At 44.4% G+C, this 21386-nt stretch overlaps 2 protein-coding genes across 3 annotated transcripts in view; both read left to right on the forward strand.

Moving 5' to 3' along the window:
* Positions 1-17120, forward strand: part of LOC139450046 (P protein-like) — a 39976-nt gene extending 22856 nt beyond the window's left edge. For both annotated transcript variants that reach the window (XM_071231680.1, XM_071231681.1), the window contains 13 exons: positions 1314-1385; positions 1725-1847; positions 2348-2472; positions 3445-3577; positions 6153-6288; positions 6718-6862; positions 8006-8057; positions 8428-8536; positions 8822-8949; positions 9278-9442; positions 10084-10177; positions 14067-14160; positions 16423-17120. In XM_071231680.1, coding sequence (XP_071087781.1) covers positions 1314-1385; positions 1725-1847; positions 2348-2472; positions 3445-3577; positions 6153-6288; positions 6718-6862; positions 8006-8057; positions 8428-8536; positions 8822-8949; positions 9278-9442; positions 10084-10177; positions 14067-14160; positions 16423-16510 — 1464 coding nt within the window. In that variant the 3' untranslated portion in view covers positions 16511-17120. The remainder of the gene's footprint in view (positions 1-1313; positions 1386-1724; positions 1848-2347; positions 2473-3444; positions 3578-6152; positions 6289-6717; positions 6863-8005; positions 8058-8427; positions 8537-8821; positions 8950-9277; positions 9443-10083; positions 10178-14066; positions 14161-16422) is intronic.
* Positions 17121-18766: 1646 nt separating this feature from the next.
* Positions 18767-21166, forward strand: LOC139451112 (mucin-2-like). The gene has a single exon (XM_071232911.1). The coding sequence runs from the start codon at positions 18767-18769 to the stop codon at positions 21164-21166; it is 2400 nt and encodes a 799-aa protein (XP_071089012.1).
* The last annotated feature ends 220 nt before the right edge of the window (positions 21167-21386 follow it).

Here is a 21386-nt window from a genome sequence, read left to right on the forward strand (position 1 = left end):
TATATGAATACCATGGTAGTTACTACTGAGTAGAACTATATGAATACTATGTTAGTTACTACTGAGTAGAACTATATGAATACTATGTTAGTTACTACTGAGTAGAACTATATGAATACTATGTTAGTTACTACTGAGTAGAACTATATGATACTATGGTAGTTACTACTGAGTAGAACTATATGAATACTATGTTAGTTACTACTGAGTAGAACTATATGATACTATGTTAGTTACTACTGAGTAGAACTATATGAATACTATGTTAGTTACTACTGAGTAGAACTATATGAATACTATGTTAGTTGGAACTGAATTAAACTATAAGAATACTATGTCAGTTGGTACTGAATTAAACTATATGAATACTATGTTAGTACTGAATTAAACTATGTGAATGGTTAACAATTGATTGAGTGATATATAGTACTGAAATAAACTAGTTAAATACTATGGAAATGAGAAATGTTGCAACCTGCCGAATAAAGGAAATAATGCTATGTGAAAAGCCTGGCAAAAGAAAGTATATACTTGAAATTTGGATTTTACCACACAATTATAAACGTTATGAAAACGATACTAGGCTGAAAACAGTCGCGGGGAGACTGTGAACTTAAGGTCCAAAACCCAACTGTGACACCCGTATCAAATACATCACCAACGACCAACTATTTCTTGTTTGTTTCATTTTTGCCTCCATAAAAAAGGTGTATACTTTCTTTGCCCGGCAGTTTAGTACTGTGTAAATACTACATGAATTAGTACTGTGTAAATACTACGTGAATTAGTACTGTGTAAATACTACGTGAATTAGGACTGTGTAAATACTACGTGAATTAGGACTGTGTAAATACTACGTGAATTAGTACTGTGTAAATACTACGTGAATTAGTACTGTGTAAATACTACGTGAATTAGTACTGTGTAAATACTACGTGAATTAGTACTGTGTAAATACTACGTGAATTAGGACTGTGTAAATACTACGTGAATTAGTACTGTGTAAATACTACGTGAATTAGTACTGTGTAAATACTACGTGAATTAGTACTGTGTAAATACTACGTGAATTAGTACTGTGTAAATACTACTTGAATAAGTACTGTGTAAATACTACGTGAATAAGTACTGTGTAAATACTACTAGAATTAGTACTGTGTAAATACTACGTGAATTAGTACTGTGTAAATACTACGTGAATTAGTTTTCTATAGACTAATAGGCCCATGACTGTCAACCACGACTGTCCCCTATCAGGAGATAATGTTGGTGTTATATAAGGGAGGTTAATTTCGTCCGTCCCTGTATTTCAGCTGGTCCACAGAACTCTGGCAGCCCTGCTGGGCTCCCTGGCGGCCGTGGCGGTCCTGGCGGCACTCAATGAAGTACGAGTTGATCGAATATGTCCAGATAAAGTGATATATTGTTTAATTGACACATTTCTTGATCAAATGATACATATCTGGACAGAAGGACATATTTCTAGACCGAAAATTCTCTTGATTGAGTGGTATGTTTATATATCTTTACAACCTAAAAAATAAGTTTTCCTAATAACTCATGAAGACAAACAGACAAATTTTCATCAAAGCTCAGAAGTCGTGTGAAAATGTTCCAATCCGGATGTAAATTACTATAGGAATTACAGCTACTGTCGCTACTATGACCACCTGTGTTATGGACAATGACCAGTAGGTGTGATAATGAGGGTTGCATTTATTCAGCGCCCCACGATGGAGACGATTGTGAGCTGGATCGACATGGAGACTCTCTCCCTCCTGTTCGGCATGATGATCCTCGTCGCCATCTTCTCCGACACCGGGTTCTTCGACTACTCGGCGCTCAAGGTGAGTGAGTGAGTGAGTTGTTTGGGGTGGGCGAGTGAGATAGTGAGTGTGAGTTATACATATGTGTGTTTATAATGTGGGAGGAAAGCCCACAGCACAGCGAATCGCGGCGCCTTAGACGACTGGGCCACCCGTGAGAGAGAGAGAGAGAGAGAGAGAGAGAGAGAGAGAGAGAGAGAGAGAGAGAGAGAGAGAGAGAGAGAGAGAGAGGGAGAGGGAGAGAGAGAGGGAGAGAGAGAGGGAGAGAGGGAGAGAGAGAGAGAGAGAGTCAATGGCACACGTTCATGGTGGGACACAAAAACAATATATGTTGTACCAGTCAGAGCTGAGTCGCCCCTTCAATTACAGTGTGAAGACGTTGACATATATAGCTGGAAGCTGCGTAAAATCTTAAGTAAATCATGAGTATTACCAAACACTTTCCCTCCCTCTATCGCACATCCAACCACATCACATGGTCTGAAAGGCCTCCACAGTACTGTACTGCGTCCATGTTACAGGCCTACGAGTTGGCCAAGGGGAAGATCTGGCCGCTCATCACTCTGCTGTGCATCTTCAGTGGGGTCGTCTCCGCCTTCCTCGACAACGTCACCACTATCCTGCTTCTTGCACCCGTCACCATCAGGTAATATTGTCACACCCGTCACCATCAGGTAATATTGTCACACCCGTCACCATCAGGTAATATTGTCACACCTGCCATCATAAGGTCATATTGTCACACCTGTCATCATCAGGTAATATTGTCACACCTGTCATCATAAGGTCATATTGCCACACCTGTCATCATCAGGTAATATTGTCAGACCTGTCATCTTCAGGTAATATTGTCACACCTGTCAACTTCAGGTAATATTGTCACACCTGTCATCTTCAGGTAATATTGTCAGACCTGTCATCATCAGGTAATATTGTCACACCTGTCATCATCAGGTAATATTGTCACACCTGTCATCTTCAGGTAATATTGTCACACCTGTCATCTTCAGGTCATATTGTCACACCTGTCATCATAAGGTAATATTGTCAGACCTGTCATCATCAGGTAATATTGTCACACCCGTCACCATCAGGTAATATTGTCACACCTGTCATCATCAGGTCATATTGTCACACCTGTCATCATAAGGTAATATTGTCACACCTGTCATCATCAGGTCATATTGCCACACCCGTCACCATCAGGTAATATTGTCACACCCGTCACCATCAGGTAATATTGTCACACCTGTCATCATAAGGTCATATTGTCACACCTGTCATCATCAGGTAATATTGTCACACCTGTCATCTTCAGGTAATATTGTCACACCTGTCATATTCAGGTAATATTGTCACACCTGTCATCTTCAGGTAATATTGTCACACCTGTCATCATAAGGTAATATTCTTGCAAGCTGACATGGAAACTGAAATGATATCACTCTGTGAAGCCATAAACAATGGATGACGTCATATCATATTGTTCTCAACAATGAAGTCATATCAATCGATCAGTCGGATCACTGAATTGCAAAATGTAGAAATAAAGACGAGGTATTAAAACCCCTGTTTTCACACACATGTGTTATACGTCTGTGTATCCTCTGTGTTTCAGGCTGTGCGAGGTTCTCAACCTTGACCCGAAGCAGATTCTCATGGCGGAGGTATTGTTCTCTAACATCGGCGGAACGGCGACGGCGATAGGCGATCCCCCTAACGTCATCATCGTGGGCGCTACAGCGAGCCAGGTAACTTGAACCTGCATATATCGCCTAGAATGATCCCGGGCACTACAACGAGCCTGACACCAGTGTGTTACAGACATGTGTTTCAGACAGTGTGTTACAGACAGTGTGTTACAGACATGTATTTCAGACAGTGTGTTACAGACATGTGTTTCAGACAGTGTGTTACAGACATGTGTTTCAGACAGTGTGTTACAGACATGTGTTTCAGACAGTGTGTTACAGACAGTGTGTTACAGACATGTATTTCAGACAGTGTGTTACAGACATGTGTTTCAGACAGTGTGTTACAGACATGTGTTTCAGGGTACCCCCGGCCCCAACATCCTTGTGAAGTATTGTACGGACGCTCGTTTCCCCTCATCTTCACGTGAAGTACTGTACGGACGCTGGTTTCCCCTCATCTTCGTGTGAAGCATCGTATTGATGCTCGTTTCCCCTCATATCCGTGTGAAGTATTGTGCGGACGCTGGTTTCCCCTCATCTCCATGTGAAGTATTGTACGGACGCTGGTTTCCCCTCATCTCCGTGTGAAGTACTGTACGGACGCTGGTTTCCCCTCATCTCCGTGTGTAGTACTGTACGGACGCTGGTTTCCCCTCATCTCCATGTGTAGTACTGTACGGACGCTGGTTTCCCCTCATCTCCGTGTGTAGTACTGTACGGACGCTGGTTCCCCTCATCTTCGTGTGAAGTACATTACGGACGCTGGTTTCCCTTCATCTCGGTGTGAAGTATTGTACGGACGCTGGTTTCCCCTCATCTTCGTGTGAAGTACTTTACGGACGCTCGTTTCCCCTCATCTCCGTATGTAGTACTGTACGTACGCTGGTTTCCCCTCATCTCCGTGTGAAGTATTGTACGGACGCTCGTTTCCCCTCATCTCCGTATGTAGTACTGTACGTACGCTGGTTTCCCCTCATCTCCGTATGAAGTATTGTACGGACGCTGGTTTCCCATTATCCTCGTGTGTAGTATTGTACGGACGCTGGTTTCCCCTCATATCCATGTGAAGTATTGTACGGACGCTCGTTTCCCCTCATCTTCGTGTGTAGTATTGTACGGACGCTCGTTTCCACTCATCTTCGTGTGAAGTATTGTACGGACGCTGGTTTCCCCTCATCTTCGTGTGTAGTACTGTACGGACGCTGGTTTCCCCTCATATCCGTGTGTAGTATTGTACGGACGCTGGTTTCCCCTCATATCCATGTGAAGTATTGTACGGACGCTCGTTTCCCCTCATCTTCGTGTGTAGTATTGTACGGACGCTCGTTTCCACTCATCTTCGTGTGAAGTATTGTACGGACGCTGGTTTCCCCTCATCTTCGTGTGTAGTACTGTACGGACGCTGGTTTCCCCTCATATCCGTGTGTAGTATTGTACGGACGCTGGTTTCCCCTCAACTCCGTGTGAAGTACTGTACGGACGCTGGTTTCCCCTCATCTTCGTGTGTAGTACTGTACGGACGCTGGTTTCCCCTCATCTCCATGTGAAGTATTGTACTGACGCTGGTTTCCCCTCATCTTCGTGTGTAGTATTGTACGGATGCTGGTTTTCCCTCATCTCCATGTGAAGTATTGTACGGACGCTAGTTTCCCCTCATCTCGGTGTGAAGTATTGTACGGACGCTGGTTTTCCCTCATCTTCGTGTGTAGTATTGTACGGATGCTGGTTTTCCCTCATCTCCATGTGAAGTATTGTACGGACGCTAGTTTCCCCTCATCTCGGTGTGAAGTATTGTACGGACGCTGGTTTCCCCTCATCTCCGTGTGTAGTACTGTACGGACGCTAGTTTCCCCTCATCTCCGTGTGTAGTTTTGTACGGACGCTGGTTTCCCCTCATCTCCGTGTGTAGTACTGTACGGACGCTGGTTTCCCCTTATCTCCGTGTGTAGTACTGTACGGACGCTGGTTTCCCCTCATCTCCGTGTGTAGTACTGTACGGACGCTAGTTTCCCCTCATCTCCGTGTGTAGTTTTGTACGGACGCTGGTTTCCCCTCATCTTCGTGTGTAGTACTGTACGGACGCTAGTTTCCCCTCATCTTCGTGTGTAGTATTGTACGGACGCTGGTTTCCCCTCATCTCCGTGTGTAGTACTGTACGGACGCTGGTTTCCCCTCATCTCCGTGTGTAGTACTGTACGGACGCTGGTTTCCCCTCACCTTCGTGTGTAGTTTTGTACGGACGCTGGTTTCCCCTCATCTTCGTGTGTAGTTTTGTACGGACGCTGGTTTCCCCTCATCTCCGTGTGAAGTATTGTACGGACGCTGGTTTCCCCTCACCTTCGTGTGTAGTACTGTACGGACGCTGGTTTCCCCTTATCTCCGTGTGTAGTACTGTACGGACGCTGATTTCCCCTCATCTCCGTGTGTAGTATTTTACGGACGCTGGTTTCCCCTTATCTCCGTTTGTAGTATTGTACGGACGCTGATTTCCCCGTATCTCCGGGTGTAGTATTGTACGGACGCTGGTTTCCCCTTATCTCCGTGTGTAGTTTTATACGGACGCTGATTTCCCCTCATCTCTGTGTGAAGTATTGTGTGGACGCTGGTTTCCCCTTATCTCCATGTGTTTCAGGGTATCACGTTCTCAGTGTTCACGGTCCACGCCGCTCTCGGCATCGTTTTCGTCTCCGTTGGCGGCTACGGCCTTCTCCGCGTATACTACCGCAACATCGAGAACCTCAAAAACCAGGAACCGCCAGAAGTCATAGGTATCACTTGTCATGACAAACTGCTATGTAATATAATATGTTAAATTGTTACACTTGTGTAATCTGTTGTGTGAATGGTTTCAATCTTGTATTAAGCTTTCTAAACAATCTTTGTTACATGTTGTCTATAACTGTTACAATTTTAACAATCATTATTGTATATTATGTTTAATTATTACAGTTATAACAGTCTTTGTCCTGTATCGTGTTTAAATGTTACAATATTAAAGGTTTTTTTCGAATTTCACGATGATCTGGGGCGTCTCATCGTCTTACGAGGATCCGATGATCGTGAATTCGAAGTCGCCATTATTAAAATCCCTGGGTTTTCAGCACCTCACTCGTGCTTATATGTTTCACCAAGTAGTAGATATTTACTTGTTTAAAGAGTTCATTATTTAACTCTCTTTGTTTGTTTAAATTGCGTAGAACTGCGGCGTGAGATCGAGCTGTGGCGGAAGACGGCGTTCCGGGTGGGGATGCTGACGAGGGAGGAGAGTATAGTGAAGGCTCTCATACAGCAGAAGACGGCCGAGCTGGAAACCACGCTCAACAGAACTCTCCACAAACGGAGGTGGGACTCAGACATCACCTGTCACTGGAATGATATTCAACAGTTTCTGCTACGATCCTAAAATCATGACTATCAAAAAGGACAATTGTCAGTTTCTCAAAAGCAGGGTATTATTACATGCATACCTAAAACGGGCAAACTGGAGACCAATATCTTTTCTGAACGTCTCGTTTTAACTTGGCTCTACAACAATAGCAAAAGGACTTAAAACAGTATTGCCAATGATTATAAAGGAAGATTAGAGTGAGTAAGTGAGTATGGTTTTACGCCGCTTTTAGCAATATTCCAGCAATATCACAGCGGGGGACACCAGAAATGGGCTTCACACATTGTACCCATGTCGGGAATCGAACCCGGGACGAACGCTTTAACAACAAGGCTACCCCACCTCGCCATTTTGGAGAATCGATATGAAATGGTTAAGAACAGATTACACCAATCTAATTTGTGTAATCTAAACAATCTAAACTAGAATACATATTGTAAATAACAATAAAGAAGTATTGTTTGGATATTCCTAAAAAAGGGAATGACGTTCTCAATCTTCTAATAACAGTTATCAAATATAATATTTTTAAAATAAGAACGTTTACAGATAATCTTAGATTTGTTACAAAAGGAAATTATTAATGCATATGACGTTCATAAATTCAAATGTTTTTTTACTTGTAAAAACGCCACGTTCATTAAATTCTGGTCTTTATGTCTATTTCTATTCCAATTACAACCTTACTTTCTGTTAAAGTTACACAAAGGTAAATCTTACGCTTCTTCTGTTGCTACTAAAGAATATGACCATTGTATACATCCATTGACTCCTTTTTAGAAGATACTTACAAAGTCTACGTATTTTGTAACTATTTTTGTGACATATTGTCTCTATCATCTGTTATACTTAATAGACATGAACTTAGTCTTACTATTATTCCTTTGTACAGCGTGATTTTATATGTTGATGTATACCTGGAATAAAATATCAATGAAATAAGAAAACCTATCTTACAAAAATCCCTGGCAATCTCCCTGCAGAATAGTGTTAGTCCCTTCGATCAATGTAGTCAACGATATGAAATATCAGTTGTGTTTATTTGCTTTCTGCTGTAAACTAGACTCTCTATATGGCACTTGCATGTTTTGTTTCAGGAAAGACGAAGAACAAGATTTCCTGTCGACGTTCCATGATTTAAAGAAGAAGGTATTTCTTGCTTGGTGAACTGTAATGCCAGAATATAATGCAGTGTTTATGCATAAATAAATACCATGCTTTAATTTTCTATAAGAAAGTACACTTGTTTTGGGATATGTATAAAGAAACTTTCAACTCGAAGTATTACTTTCTCACCAGTCCCTAGTGACGTCATCTGCTTGTTCAGTACTGATGAAAAGTATTGAGGTTATTTTTTAAATAATTATATAGAAACCCCAATATTGGAACGTTTTACCCATAACTGTGATCTGCCTTGTTTCATTACAGATGAAAAGTATTGAGATTATTTTGTAAATAATTATATGGAAACCTGTAAATTGGAAATTTTTACCCATAACTGTCATCTGCCTTGTTTCAGTACCGGATCACCAACTTCCCCCTCCTCATCAAGAGCGGGTGTGTGCTGTTCGCCGTCATGCTGCTTCTGTTTCTCCATTCATTCATCTCCACCATGCACGTGGGCCTGGGTGAGATCCCGTGGAATCTCGTGTGTTTTGTCTGTATTGTCTGGGGACATACGACATTAGACATGAGACTGGCAATTGAGTTTCAGACAAAATATATTGTTTTCTTCAAGACATCTGTTTTGTCGCAGAATTATTTTCAGGACATCCAGCAAAATAGATTCCTCTTGTAATACCTGGCGCAAAGTTATTTTTGCAAGAAATTTCTGAAACAAATTCTATTTTTTTGGTAAATGAACTTGACAGCTATGAACGTGTATTACAGTATATGCGGTACATGTTGTTTAGGTTGGATTGCGATCTTCGGGGCGTTGTGGCTGCTTGTTCTGGCTGATATCTCCGACATGGAGTCCATCCTGCACAAGGTGGAGTGGTCAACTCTGCTTTTCTTCGCCGCGCTCTTCACGCTCATGGAGGTAGTTAGAGTCACGTTGTCTTTGAATCTGGCAATGATATTTTCCCATCTTTTAAAACCCGTCTGACAAGGTTTACTATGATGATCCCATGTTTCTGATGTTCTAGAAACAAATGGCTGCACTGGAAGCCATTTTGGAAAAATTCTAAAACGTGTTAGCAGCTAACGTGTAGAGAATCCTGTATTGACCCTGTCATAGCGTCATGTGAGAGTCCGCCCGGATATATTCTCACTCCTCGAATGGGTGACAGAGTATATGCCCGCTCTGTGTTAACATGTTGTGTCTGTGTTTACATGTCTGTTTACGTGTTGTCTGTATTGTCACCCAGGCTTTAGCAGAACTGGGTCTTATAACCACAATCGGCACAGCCATCAGCGACGTCATCAAGTCGGTCGGGGAGGAGTCCCGACTGCTGGCTGCCATTGTCATCATCATCTGGGTGTCTGCACTTGCTTCCAGCTTCATCGACAACATCCCCTACACCACCGCCATGGTCAGTTGCAACGTTTACATTCAGATGATAGAAGTGTCGATGGATCCTCTCTGTTACCTGGGGACTGAGAACGACGTCCTTAAGGGATAAGGGGTTCTGGGATACTACAGGTCCTCAGTATACCGCGTGTGTCTCCTGATAAGGATTCCGGACAGTTGTTTGTTGTTTTACACCCACTCGGCAGTATGTCGGTACCTGTCTCTTCCTCGGGTTGGTGTGACAGTGTTTGTCCCCAGCACCCCCGTGACGTAAGAGCTGGATAGGTGAGGATCGGGTGGTAACTTGACTGACCTGGCGTTGATCGTTGTTCGTGCTATCAACCACTGGTTGTCTTGGTACAGTATGGATTACGCGAATTTCACATGGGATACTGCTGACTTGCTTATTCTTCAGCAACAACATTTACATTTATTGATAATGCTGAACAAATTTAACAAATTTGTTATTTAAAAAAACATTAGATATAGAATCAGAAGATATCTGAAATGAGATTGGCACAGTCCCCAAGGTACGTTTCTCAGAGCATGTGGGAGTTTGTGCTTTTGTGTGTGTGTGTGTGTGTGTGTGCGTGCGTGCGCACGCGCGATTGTGTGTTCTGCGATAATCTCTCTTGGTCAGTAATGACGTCATGCTGTTGCTAGGTGCCGGTGTTGCAGCAGCTGAGTGAGGACCGGGAACTCAACCTGCAGTTACTTCCCCTGATGCTGGCTCTGGCGTTCGGTGCATGTTTGGGCGGTGAGTCGAGGGGGTTCTGACACACTATTGGGACTGAGTCGAGGGGGTCTGGACACCACAGGAACTGAGTCGGACACCACAGGAACTGTGTCGAGGGGGTCTGGACACCACAGGAACTGAGTCGGACACCACAGGAACTGTGTCAAGGGGGTCTGGACACCACGGGGACTTAGTGTGGGTGAACTAGGGAGCGCCTCGCCCCCTTGGTCATATACGTGGGTGGAGCTAGGGAACGTCTCGCCCCCTTGGTCATATACATGGTAGGGGATGGGGAACGTCTTGTCCCCTTGGTCATATACGTAGGTGGAGCTAGGAACGTCTTGTCCCCTTGGTCATACACGTGGGTGGAGCTAGGAACGTCTTGCCCCCTTGGTCATATACGTGGGTGGAGCTAGGGAACGTCTTGTCCCCTTGGTCATATACGTGGGTGGAGCTAGGAACATCTTGCCCCCTTGGTCATATACGTGGGTGGAGCTAGGGAACGTCTTGTCCCCTTGTCATATACGTGGGTGGCGCTAGGGAACGTCTTGTCCCCTTGTCATATACGTGGGTGGAGCTAGGAACGTCTTGTCCCCTTGGTCATGCACGTAGAGCTGGGGCTAGGGAACGTCTTGTCCCCTTGGTCATACACGTAGGTGGAGCTAGGAACGTCTTGTCCCCTTGGTCATACACGTAGACTGGGGCTAGCGAACGTCTTGTCCCCTTGGTCATACACGTAGAGCTGGGGCTAGGGAACGTCTTGTCCCCTTGGTCATACACGTAGAGCTGGGGCTAGCGAACGTCTTGTCCCCTTGGTCATACACGTAGGTGGAGCTAGGAACGTCTTGTCCCCTTGGTCATACACGTAGCTAGAGCTGGGGAACGTCTTGCCCCCTTGGTCATATACGTGGGTGGAGCTAGGAACGTATTGTTCCCGTGGTCATACACGTAGCTAGAGCTGGGGAACGTCTTCCACCCTTGGCCATATACATCATGTGTGCTTGGTTCTTGGTGTGTGTGGTGCAACTCGTGTTGTTAGATCTGGCGGAGTGAGACACATATTAAATGATGTCAGAATAGGGACACCGGTGGGAATTCCGGGTTAGAATTGATACCTGCAACTTATGCTGGTCGTCAAATGGAACTTGATGGATCGGGTAGTCAAGCACGGGGACGTGGCTGATCATCAGTGACTTGATCACCGGTTACTGTTGACCATCGGTGACTTGATCACCGGTTACTGTTGACCATCGGTGACTTGATCACCGGTTACTGTTGATCATCAGTGACTTGATCACCGGTTACTGTTGACCATCGGTGACTTGATCACCGGTTACTGTTGATCATCAGTGACTTGATCACCGGTTACTGTTGACCATCGGTGACTTGATCACCGGTTACTGTTGATCATCAGTGACTTGATCACCGGTTACTGTTGACCATCGGTGACTTGATCACCGGTTACTGTTGACCATCGGTGACTTGATCACCGGTTACTGTTGATCATCGGTGACTTGATCACCGGTTACTGTTGATCATCAGTGACTTGATCACCGGTTACTGTTGATCATCGGTGACTTGATCACGGGTTACTGTTGAGCATCGGTGACTTGATCACCGGTTACTGTTGATCATCAGTGACTTGATCACCGGTTACTGTTGATCATCGGTGACTTGATCATCGGTGACTTGATCACCGGTTACTGTTGATCATCGGTGACTTGATCACCGGTTACTGTTGACCATCGGTGACTTGATCATCGGTGACTTGATCACCGGTTACTGTTGATCATCAGTGACTTGATCATCAGTGACTTGATCACCGGTTACTGTTGATCATCGGTGACTTGATCATCAGTGACTTGATCACCGGTTACTGTTGACCATCGGTGACTTGATCATCGGTGACTTGATCACCGGTTACTGTTGATCATCAGTGACTTGATCGCCGGTTACTGTTGACCATCGGTGACTTGATCGTCGGTGACTTGATCACCGGTTACTGTTGATCATCAGTGACTTGATCACCGGTTACTGTTGACCATCGGTGACTTGATCATCGGTGACTTGATCACCGGTTACTGTTGATCATCGATGACTTGATCGCCGGTTACTGTTGAGCATCGGTGACTTGATCACCGGTTACTGTTGATCATCAGTGACTTGATCACCGGTTACTGTTGATCATCGGTGACTTGATCATCGGTGACTTGATCACCGGTTACTGTTGATCATCGGTGACTTGATCACCGGTTACTGTTGACCATCGGTGACTTGATCACCGGTTACTGTTGATCATCGGTGACTTGATCACTGGTTACTGTTGATCATCGGTGACTTGATCACCGGTTACAGTTGATCACCGGTAACTTGATCACCAGTTACTGTTGATCACCGGTGACTTGGCGTAGATCATTGCTCATAATGTTAATCACTGGATTGTCTGGTCCAGACTGGAATATTTACACACTTCTATCATATAGCAGGAATATTGCCGAGCTATTCACTACGACCAGGAATATCCCGAATCACCCCGATTATGAAATTTTTCATGTTTGTAGATAAATCTCAATCGTTTCTTGAAGTTCTTAAATGAATCTTATTTGATTCCCAAACATTCGTACAGTTCGCGGGAATTCGTTGAATCGGCAAGTAAGTTTTTGTTTGTCAAAAACTTTCGTGGAAGGGTCCCAGAATTACAATTTCGTGGCTGTATCGTAATCCATTCGTAGTTAATTCTTATGTTCCGTAACCGCTTCGTAATCGATTCTTTTGCATTCTTGGCTATTCTTGGCTATTCTTAGCGATTCGTGGCTCCCACAATTTCTTGTCCTCAACCAGAAAACATCCCGAAACAGCCACGAATGTCCCGAGTCAAGTACGAATCATGTAAGAATTAAGTAAGAACAACACGAACGGTGGCTTTTTAGACTTTCGGGGCCCAAGAACATGCTGAAGTGTCAGGAAAAGTACCGATTTTCGCAAACTACTCGTAAATATGTCGTATTGGTCGTATCTGCGACCGTCCTGTCTCCGTACATGCATTCGGCATGTTCGTAACTTAGTCGTAGGTGATTCTTACAATTCGTGCATGATCCGTACATGAATCTTGTAATTCGTACATGTTTCTTAACCCATTCCTGGCATTCTCCATATTTTTAGCCACGAGTTTTCGTAACTCCGTCGTACGTTTGTCGTAACTGCTTCGTACCTTCTACTGATTCTCCACGAAGGTTTGCATTATTGGCCGAATCATCACGAATTTCGAATTTCCGATTCGGGGTGATTCGGGATATTCGTGGTCGTAGTGAAAGTGGGGCATTAAACAACAACCCAACACACACAGAATGAAAAGCGGTTTTTCCCTCTCCCCAGGGCATGCTCTGTCTACCAAAACCGAGGGAAAGTGTTTGTCCATGCTTTTAAACCGAAAAAAGAAACTTAAAACAACATTTATCAACATTTTTATGTCTCGAACATACTTTCCATGAACCTTAGGAAACGCGCGTAAAATATCTGTTGCTGGCGTACGGATCTTGAAAAGGACATTCTAAAAACCAGTGAGGCTTATCAACACCTCTGTAGCATCGTGGTACACTCAAAGGGCTACTGATATGAAGGTTGCGAATTCGGTCCTCGGTTATTGAAGAAAACATTTGTCCTTTGATTTTACATTTCATTACATGTTACAATCTGAACGGAAGTTATATTAATATATTATATAAAATCCCAGGGACATTACAACGTTCCTGTTTATGAGATTTAACCCAACTGGAAAGTAAAACCCAACAATAGGTCTTATGCCTATAGAAAGAAGAATCTTACTTAATAGCGATCTCAATGAATAGGTTTATAATACTCAGCTAACGTGATTAAAAGTATTCATCACTTGACGTCATTATATTTCAAGGCAACGGGACTCTTATCGGTGCTTCTGCCAACGTGGTGTGCGCAGGCATAGCTGAGCAGCACGGGTACGGCATTTCCTTCAGAGAGTTCTTCAAGTAAGTACTTCATGATGCCGGCACTAGGTATATGTAGTAAGTACTTCATGATGTCGACACTAGGTATATGTAGTAAGTACTTCATGATGTCGGCACTAGGTATATGTAGTAAGTACTTCATGATACCGGCACTAGGTATATGTAGTAAGTACTTCATGATGTCTGCACTAGGTATATGTAGTAAGTATTTCATGATACCGGCACTAGGTATATGTAGTAAGTACTTCATGATGTCGGCACTAGGTATATGTAGTAAGTACTTCATGATGTCGGCACTAGGTATATGTAGTAAGTACTTCATGATACCGGCACTAGGTATATGTAGTAAGTACTTCATGATGTCTGCACTAGGTATATGTAGTAAGTATTTCATGATACCGGCACTAGGTATATGTAGTAAGTATTTCATGATGCCGGCACTAAGTATATGTAGTAAGTACTTCATGATGTCGGCACTAGGTATATGTAGTAAGTACTTCATGATACCGGCACTAGGTATATGTAGTAAGTATTTCATGATGCCGGCACTAAGTATATGTAGTAAGTACTTCATGATGTCGGCACTAGGTATATGTAGTAAGTACTTCATGATGCCGGTACTAGGTATATGTAGTAAGTACTTCATGATGTCGGCACTAGGTATATGTAGTAAGTACTTCATGATGCCGGCACTAGGTATATGTAGTAAGTACTTCATGATGTCGGCACTAGATATATATAGAAAGTACTTCCCTGATGTCGGCACTAGGTATATGTAGTAAGTACTTCATGATGTCGGCACTAGGTATATGTAGTAAGTAGTTCATGATGTCGGCACTAGGTATATGTAGTAAGTACTTCATGATGTCTGCACTAGGTATATGTAGTAAGTACTTCATAATGTCTGCACTAGGTATATGTAGTAAGTACTTCATGATGCCGGCACTAGGTATATGTAGTAAGTACTTCATGATGTCGGCACTAGGTATATGTAGTAAGTACTTCATGATGCCGGCACTAGGTATATGTAGTAAGTACTTCATGATGCCGGCACTAGGTATATGTAGTAAGTACTTCATGATGCCGGCACTAGGTATATGTAGTAAGTACTTCATGATGTCGGCACTAGGTATATGTAATAAGTATTTCATGATGCCGGCACTAGGTATATGTAGTAAGTACTTCATGATGTCGGCACTAGGTATATGTAGTAAGTACTTCATGATGTCGGCACTAAGTACATATATTGTAAGTACTTCATGATGTCGGTACTAGGTATATGTAGTAAGTACTTCATGATGTCGGCACTAAGTATATGTAGTAAGTACTTCATGATGTCGGCACTAAGTACATATATTGTAAGTACTTCATGATGTCGGCACTAGGTATATGTAGTAAGTACTTCATGATGCCGGCACTAGGTATATGTAGTAAGTACTTCATGATGCCGGCACTAGGTATATGTAGTAAGTACTTCATGATGTCGGCACTAGGTATATGTAGTAAGTACTTCATGATGCCGGCACTAGGTATATGTAGTAAGTACTTCATGATGTCGGCACTAGGTATATGTAGTAAGTACTTCATGATGTCGGCACTAAGTATATGTAGTAAGTACTTCATGATGTCGGCACTAAGTATATGTAGTAAGTACTTCATGATGTCGGCACTAGGTATATGTAGTAAGTACTTCATGATGTCGGCACTAGGTATATGTAGTAAGTACTTCATGATACCGGCACTAGGTATATGTAGTAAGTACTTCATGATGTCGGCACTAGGTATATGTAATAAGTACTTCATGATGTCGGCACTAGGTATATGTAGTAAGTACTTCATAATGTCGGCACTAGATATATATAGAAAGTACTTCCCTGATGTCGGAACTAGGTATACACAATGGGTTCATGTGGTGCCGGAAGTATAATTTACAAGTACACTGAACGAGCTTCATGATGTCCTTTCATTCTCCATCACACCCCGGTGGCCATGTTATCCGAGGCGGCGAGGTGCGACTCTCACCTGTGTCAGATAGTTGTTTCGAAGTCTAGATTCGCCAAAGTTCCTTGGTTTGTCAGCACCATACCTTAAGCTGCAAATGTCTAAGGCCCGCATCTCGTTTGGCTTTACTCGCCAAGTTGGCAAATACTCTTCAAAGCAGCGATATCCAATTTCACAGATCTCCAAGTTGATATAAACAAATGTACCTATATGACTGTTACCAGCATGAACTTCCAAATGACGTAGTACACAAAACATGACTGACAAACCTTTCTGTTGCAGAGTCGGATTTCCAATGATGCTAGTTACCGTTGCCGTGGCAACAGTGTACATGATAGTCTGCCATGTATTGATAGGATGGAACACATAGATGAATTTAAGCGAATGTTCTGATTGGATGTTGAATGAACTGCTGAACTTGGATGGCAGACCTTGCCAGTCTATTCCACAATCCCTCGGGTGAGCGGACTGTACAACAGCTACCCACGTGACACACAGTCTGGGGGGGACTTTCTCCCGTAGCCCCGTGTATCCTCGCGTATAGTGGCGGACAGCGGCTTCTGTAATGGTGGACATCTGTTGTTTAGTTGAACTGTGTCTTGTGTCTGAACATGGTATTGGTTCATGGCACCAGGAGAACAGTGTGTGTCAGGACGACACGATGCAAGTGCTACGTGTTCCACTTTCACCTTCATTCATATTACAAGACTTCCTTCGTTGACTTGGAACTTACAAGAACTAGTAACCATGCAGAAAGATGAACTGTGTCGTTCGGCCCAACTTCATAGGCTGGGTGCTCGCTTTGCATGACGCCGATAGGATTTGGGTGTGGCCAATTCCTTCCCTTTCTAACTGTCGCCTTCCCGTTGTTATGACAACTGCAACGAACGCAGGGGTTGTCAAGGAATCTCGCATTCTGAGCACCCAGCCTAACAGTTCCCATACACCTACGCTATTATTCTCTCATTTATATTACGTGTTTTAGTGAGTGAGTGAGTGAGTTGGGTTAACGCCGCTTTTAACATTATTCCAGTTATATCGTGGCGTGTCAGCTTAATGTGGGAGGAAAGCCCGAAGTGATGCAGGTCTCAGACATTTACCACTTCGGTGAAACCCACGAGCACGGGTATGGTGCTGACAAACCTAGAAACATAATTGGGGCGAACCGGGATTCGAACACGTGTTTTAGTAATTTCTTGGGACAGTTAATGAGGTTCTGTATGATTTATGCATGATGTATGTATATGTTTGACCTTTTATCCAAAAGACATCCACGCATGTGTGTGGATACAAGTACTTGAGCTACACCCATGAAGATCAGGGGTAGAATAGGTCTTCGGCTACCCATGCATGCCGTAAAAGGCGACTATGCTTGTTGTTAGAGGCGACTAACGGGATCGGGTGGTCAGACTCGCTGACTTGGTCGATGCATGTCATTGTTTCCCGATTGCGTGGATCGATGCTCATGATATCAATCACTGGATTGTCTGATCCAGACTCGATTATCTTCAGACCGCCGTCAAATAGCTGGAATATTGCTGAGTGCGGCGTTAAACAACAACCTAGAGCTGCACTTGCTGCTGCCTTCAGACAAGGTCACGTTCTAATGGTAAGAGCATAACAAACCGTGAGATTGAACCATGCATTTAAGACAATCCCAGGTATTCCAAAAAATCAGGTGTTCCCAATTCAAAGTATGCAACATAGATGCTCTGTTTGGCTGAAGATATATTGAAGGGTGTATGTGTTTTTGGAAGTCTTGCTGCAACACTGGTCCGGGTTGTGTTCACCATGTCTGCCCTGGGGCGGTATTGAGACCATCCTCCGAGGCATAGGAGATAACTGTCTGTTTCCACCTAAGGCCGGAATTTCTGGGTGAGATCGTAGCGCCACCAGTGTCTATTATAAGTTATGTCCCTTCTATTGACCAATCAGATTCCACCTCTCATATCACTTCATATCGCTTCTAACAAAATGGCGGCCCCAAGTGAAGACGACCTGATCGATAATCAAGATCGATATTGTAATAAAACGGGTCTCACTTCGCGAAGTGCATGAAATGACGTGGGCACCTTGAATAAAAGCATGAAAAGATTTGGAAAATATCTGTTGACGCTAAGTTGACCATACACATGCTTTGCAAATCCAGCAATCGACCGAAATCTGCACGACAGTTTACGAACCGGGTGCTGATTTCGTTACGTGATTTTGATTGGACAATGCATATACTCGTCAAGTACAGCCACAATTTCACCACAACTTCGTCAAGATTGGAAAGGGACATTTTAATCAGTTAACTCCCTTGCCTCGGAAGACGTATTGAAGCCAGATACAGGATACCTATCCCAAAATGCAGTTTGTACATAAAGGATGTTATAAAGTTCCACATAAAACCCTTGTCAGTCAACTATCCCGAGTGATTATGCATTTCAAATTAACCACATGCCCCCTCTTTCCACATGCATTTATAACTAAATAGCCAGACTCAGGGTGTGACTCCTGTCTTAACATAAAAATATGAAAATTCATTTGGCAATGGTTCCTTGTGTTAATGAAATTCCTGCTTTAAGTTTGTCGCTGAAACGTTGGATGCTGTGTATTCTTCATATTGCCCACATAGGTCATCATGTCTCTCACATATACTACTCAAAAGAAGTTAAAGAACACCAGATTCTTTCACATGGAGGACAACCAACGCTCCCCAGACACCTACATTCACAGGACAACCAACACCCCCCAGACACCTACATTCACATGGAGGGACAACCAACACTCCCCTGACACCTACATTCACATCGAGGGCAACCAACATCCCCAGACACCTACATTCACATGGAGGACAACCAACTCTCCCCCGACACCTACATTCACATGGAGGACAACCAACACTCCCCTGACACCTACATTCACATGGAGGACAACCAACACCCCCCCAGACACCTACATTCACATGGAGGACAACCAAGACCCCCCCCAGACACCTACATTCACATGGAGGACAACCAACACCCCCCAGACACCTACATTCACATGGAGGACAACCAACTTTCCCCACACACCTACATTCACATGGAGGACAACCAACACCCCCCAGACACCTACATTCACATGGAGGACAACCAACACCCCCCAGACACCTACATTCACATGGAGGACAACCAACACTCCCCTGACACCTACATTCACATGGAGGACAACCAACGCTCCCCAGACACCTACATTCACATGGAGGACAACCAACACTCCCCTGACACCTACATTCACATGGAGGACAACAAACACTCCCCAGACACCTACATTCACATGGAGGACAACCAACACCCCCCAGACACCTACATTCACATGGAGGACAACCAACTTTCCCCACACACCTACATTCACATGGAGGACAACCAACACCCCCCCAGACACCTACATTCACATGGAGGACAACCAACACCCCGCAGACACCTACATTCACATGGAGGACAACCAACACTCCCCTGACACCTACATTCACATGGAAGACAACCAACACTCCCCAGACACCTACATTCACATGGAGGACAACCAACACTCCCCAGACACCTACATTCACATGGAGGACAACCAACACCCCCCAGACACCTACATTCACATGGAGGACAACCAACACTCCCCCCAGACACCTACATTCACATGGAGGACAACCAACACCCCCCAGACACCTACATTCACATGGAGGACAACCAACACCCCCCAGACACCTACATTCACATGGAGGACAACCAACACTCCCCAGACACCTACATTCACATGGAGGACAACCAACACTCCCCTGACACCTTCACTCACATGGAGGACAACCAACGCTCCCCAGACACCTACATTCACATGGAGGACAACCAACACTCCCCTGACACCTACATTCACATGGAGGACAACAAACACTCCCCAGACACCTACATTCACATGGAGGACAACCAACACCCCCCAGACACCTACATTCACATGGAGGACAACCAACACCCCCCAGACACCTACATTCACATGGAGGACAACCAACACCCCCCAGACACCTACATTCACATGGAGGACAACCAACACTCCCCTGACACCTACATTCACATGGAGGACAACCAACACTCCCCAGACACCTACATTCACATTGAGGACAACCAACACCCCCCCAGACACCTACATTCACATGGAGGACAACCAACACCCCCCAGACACCTACATTCACATGGAGGACAACCAACACCCCGCAGACACCTACATTCACATGGAGGACAACAAACACCCCCCTGACACCTACATTCACATGGAGGACAACCAACACCCCGCAGACACCTACATTCACATGGAGGACAACCAACACCCCCCAGACACCTACATTCACATGGAGGACAACCAACACTCCCCTGACACCTACATTCACATGGAGGACAACCAACACTCCCCAGACACCTACATTCACATGGAGGACAACCAACACCCCCCAGACACCTACATTCACATGGAGGACAACCAACACCCCCCAGACACCTACATTCACATGGAGGACAACCAACACCCCGCAGACACCTACATTCACATGGAGGACAACAAACACCCCCCTGACACCTACATTCACATGAAGGACAACCAACACCCCGCAGACACCTACATTCACATGGAGGACAACCAACGCTCCCCAGACACCTACATTCACATTGAGGACAACCAACACCCCCCAGACACCTACATTCACATGGAGGACAACCAACACCCCCCAGACACCTACATTCACATGGAGGACAACCAACGCTCCCCAGACACCTACATTCACATGGAGGACAACAAACACCCCCCTGACACCTACATTCACATGGAGGACAACCAACGCTCCCCAGACACCTACATTCACAGGACAACCAACGCTCCCCAGACACTTACATTCACAGGACAACCAACACTCCCTGACACCTACATTCACAGGACAACCAACGCTCCCCAGACACCTACATTCACAGGACAACCAACACCCCCAGACACCTACATTCACAGGACAACCAACACTCCCTGACACCTACATTCACAGGACAACCAACACCCCCAGACACCTACATTCACAGGACAACCAACACCCCCAGACACCTACATTCACAGAGAGAACAAACAATACATAGTTTTTCACTGTTTATTTTCCTTTTTTTCATAAGTAACACGTACCAGCTCCTGGCCCTACACTTCATCAACATCAGTCAACTGATCAGCTGAAACAAAACATCAGCAGAACATCAGCT

This window comes from Haliotis cracherodii, unplaced genomic scaffold, assembly GCF_022045235.1.
Source record: "Haliotis cracherodii isolate W230 unplaced genomic scaffold, xgHalCrac1.p SCAF_8, whole genome shotgun sequence".
Lineage (NCBI taxonomy): Eukaryota > Metazoa > Mollusca > Gastropoda > Lepetellida > Haliotidae > Haliotis > Haliotis cracherodii.

What these genes read in the sequence shown, in the direction of transcription:
- LOC139451112 (XM_071232911.1), top strand. Translation starts at nt 18,767, where the DNA reads ATGTCTCTCACATATACTACTCAAAAGAAGTTAAAGAACACCAGATTC.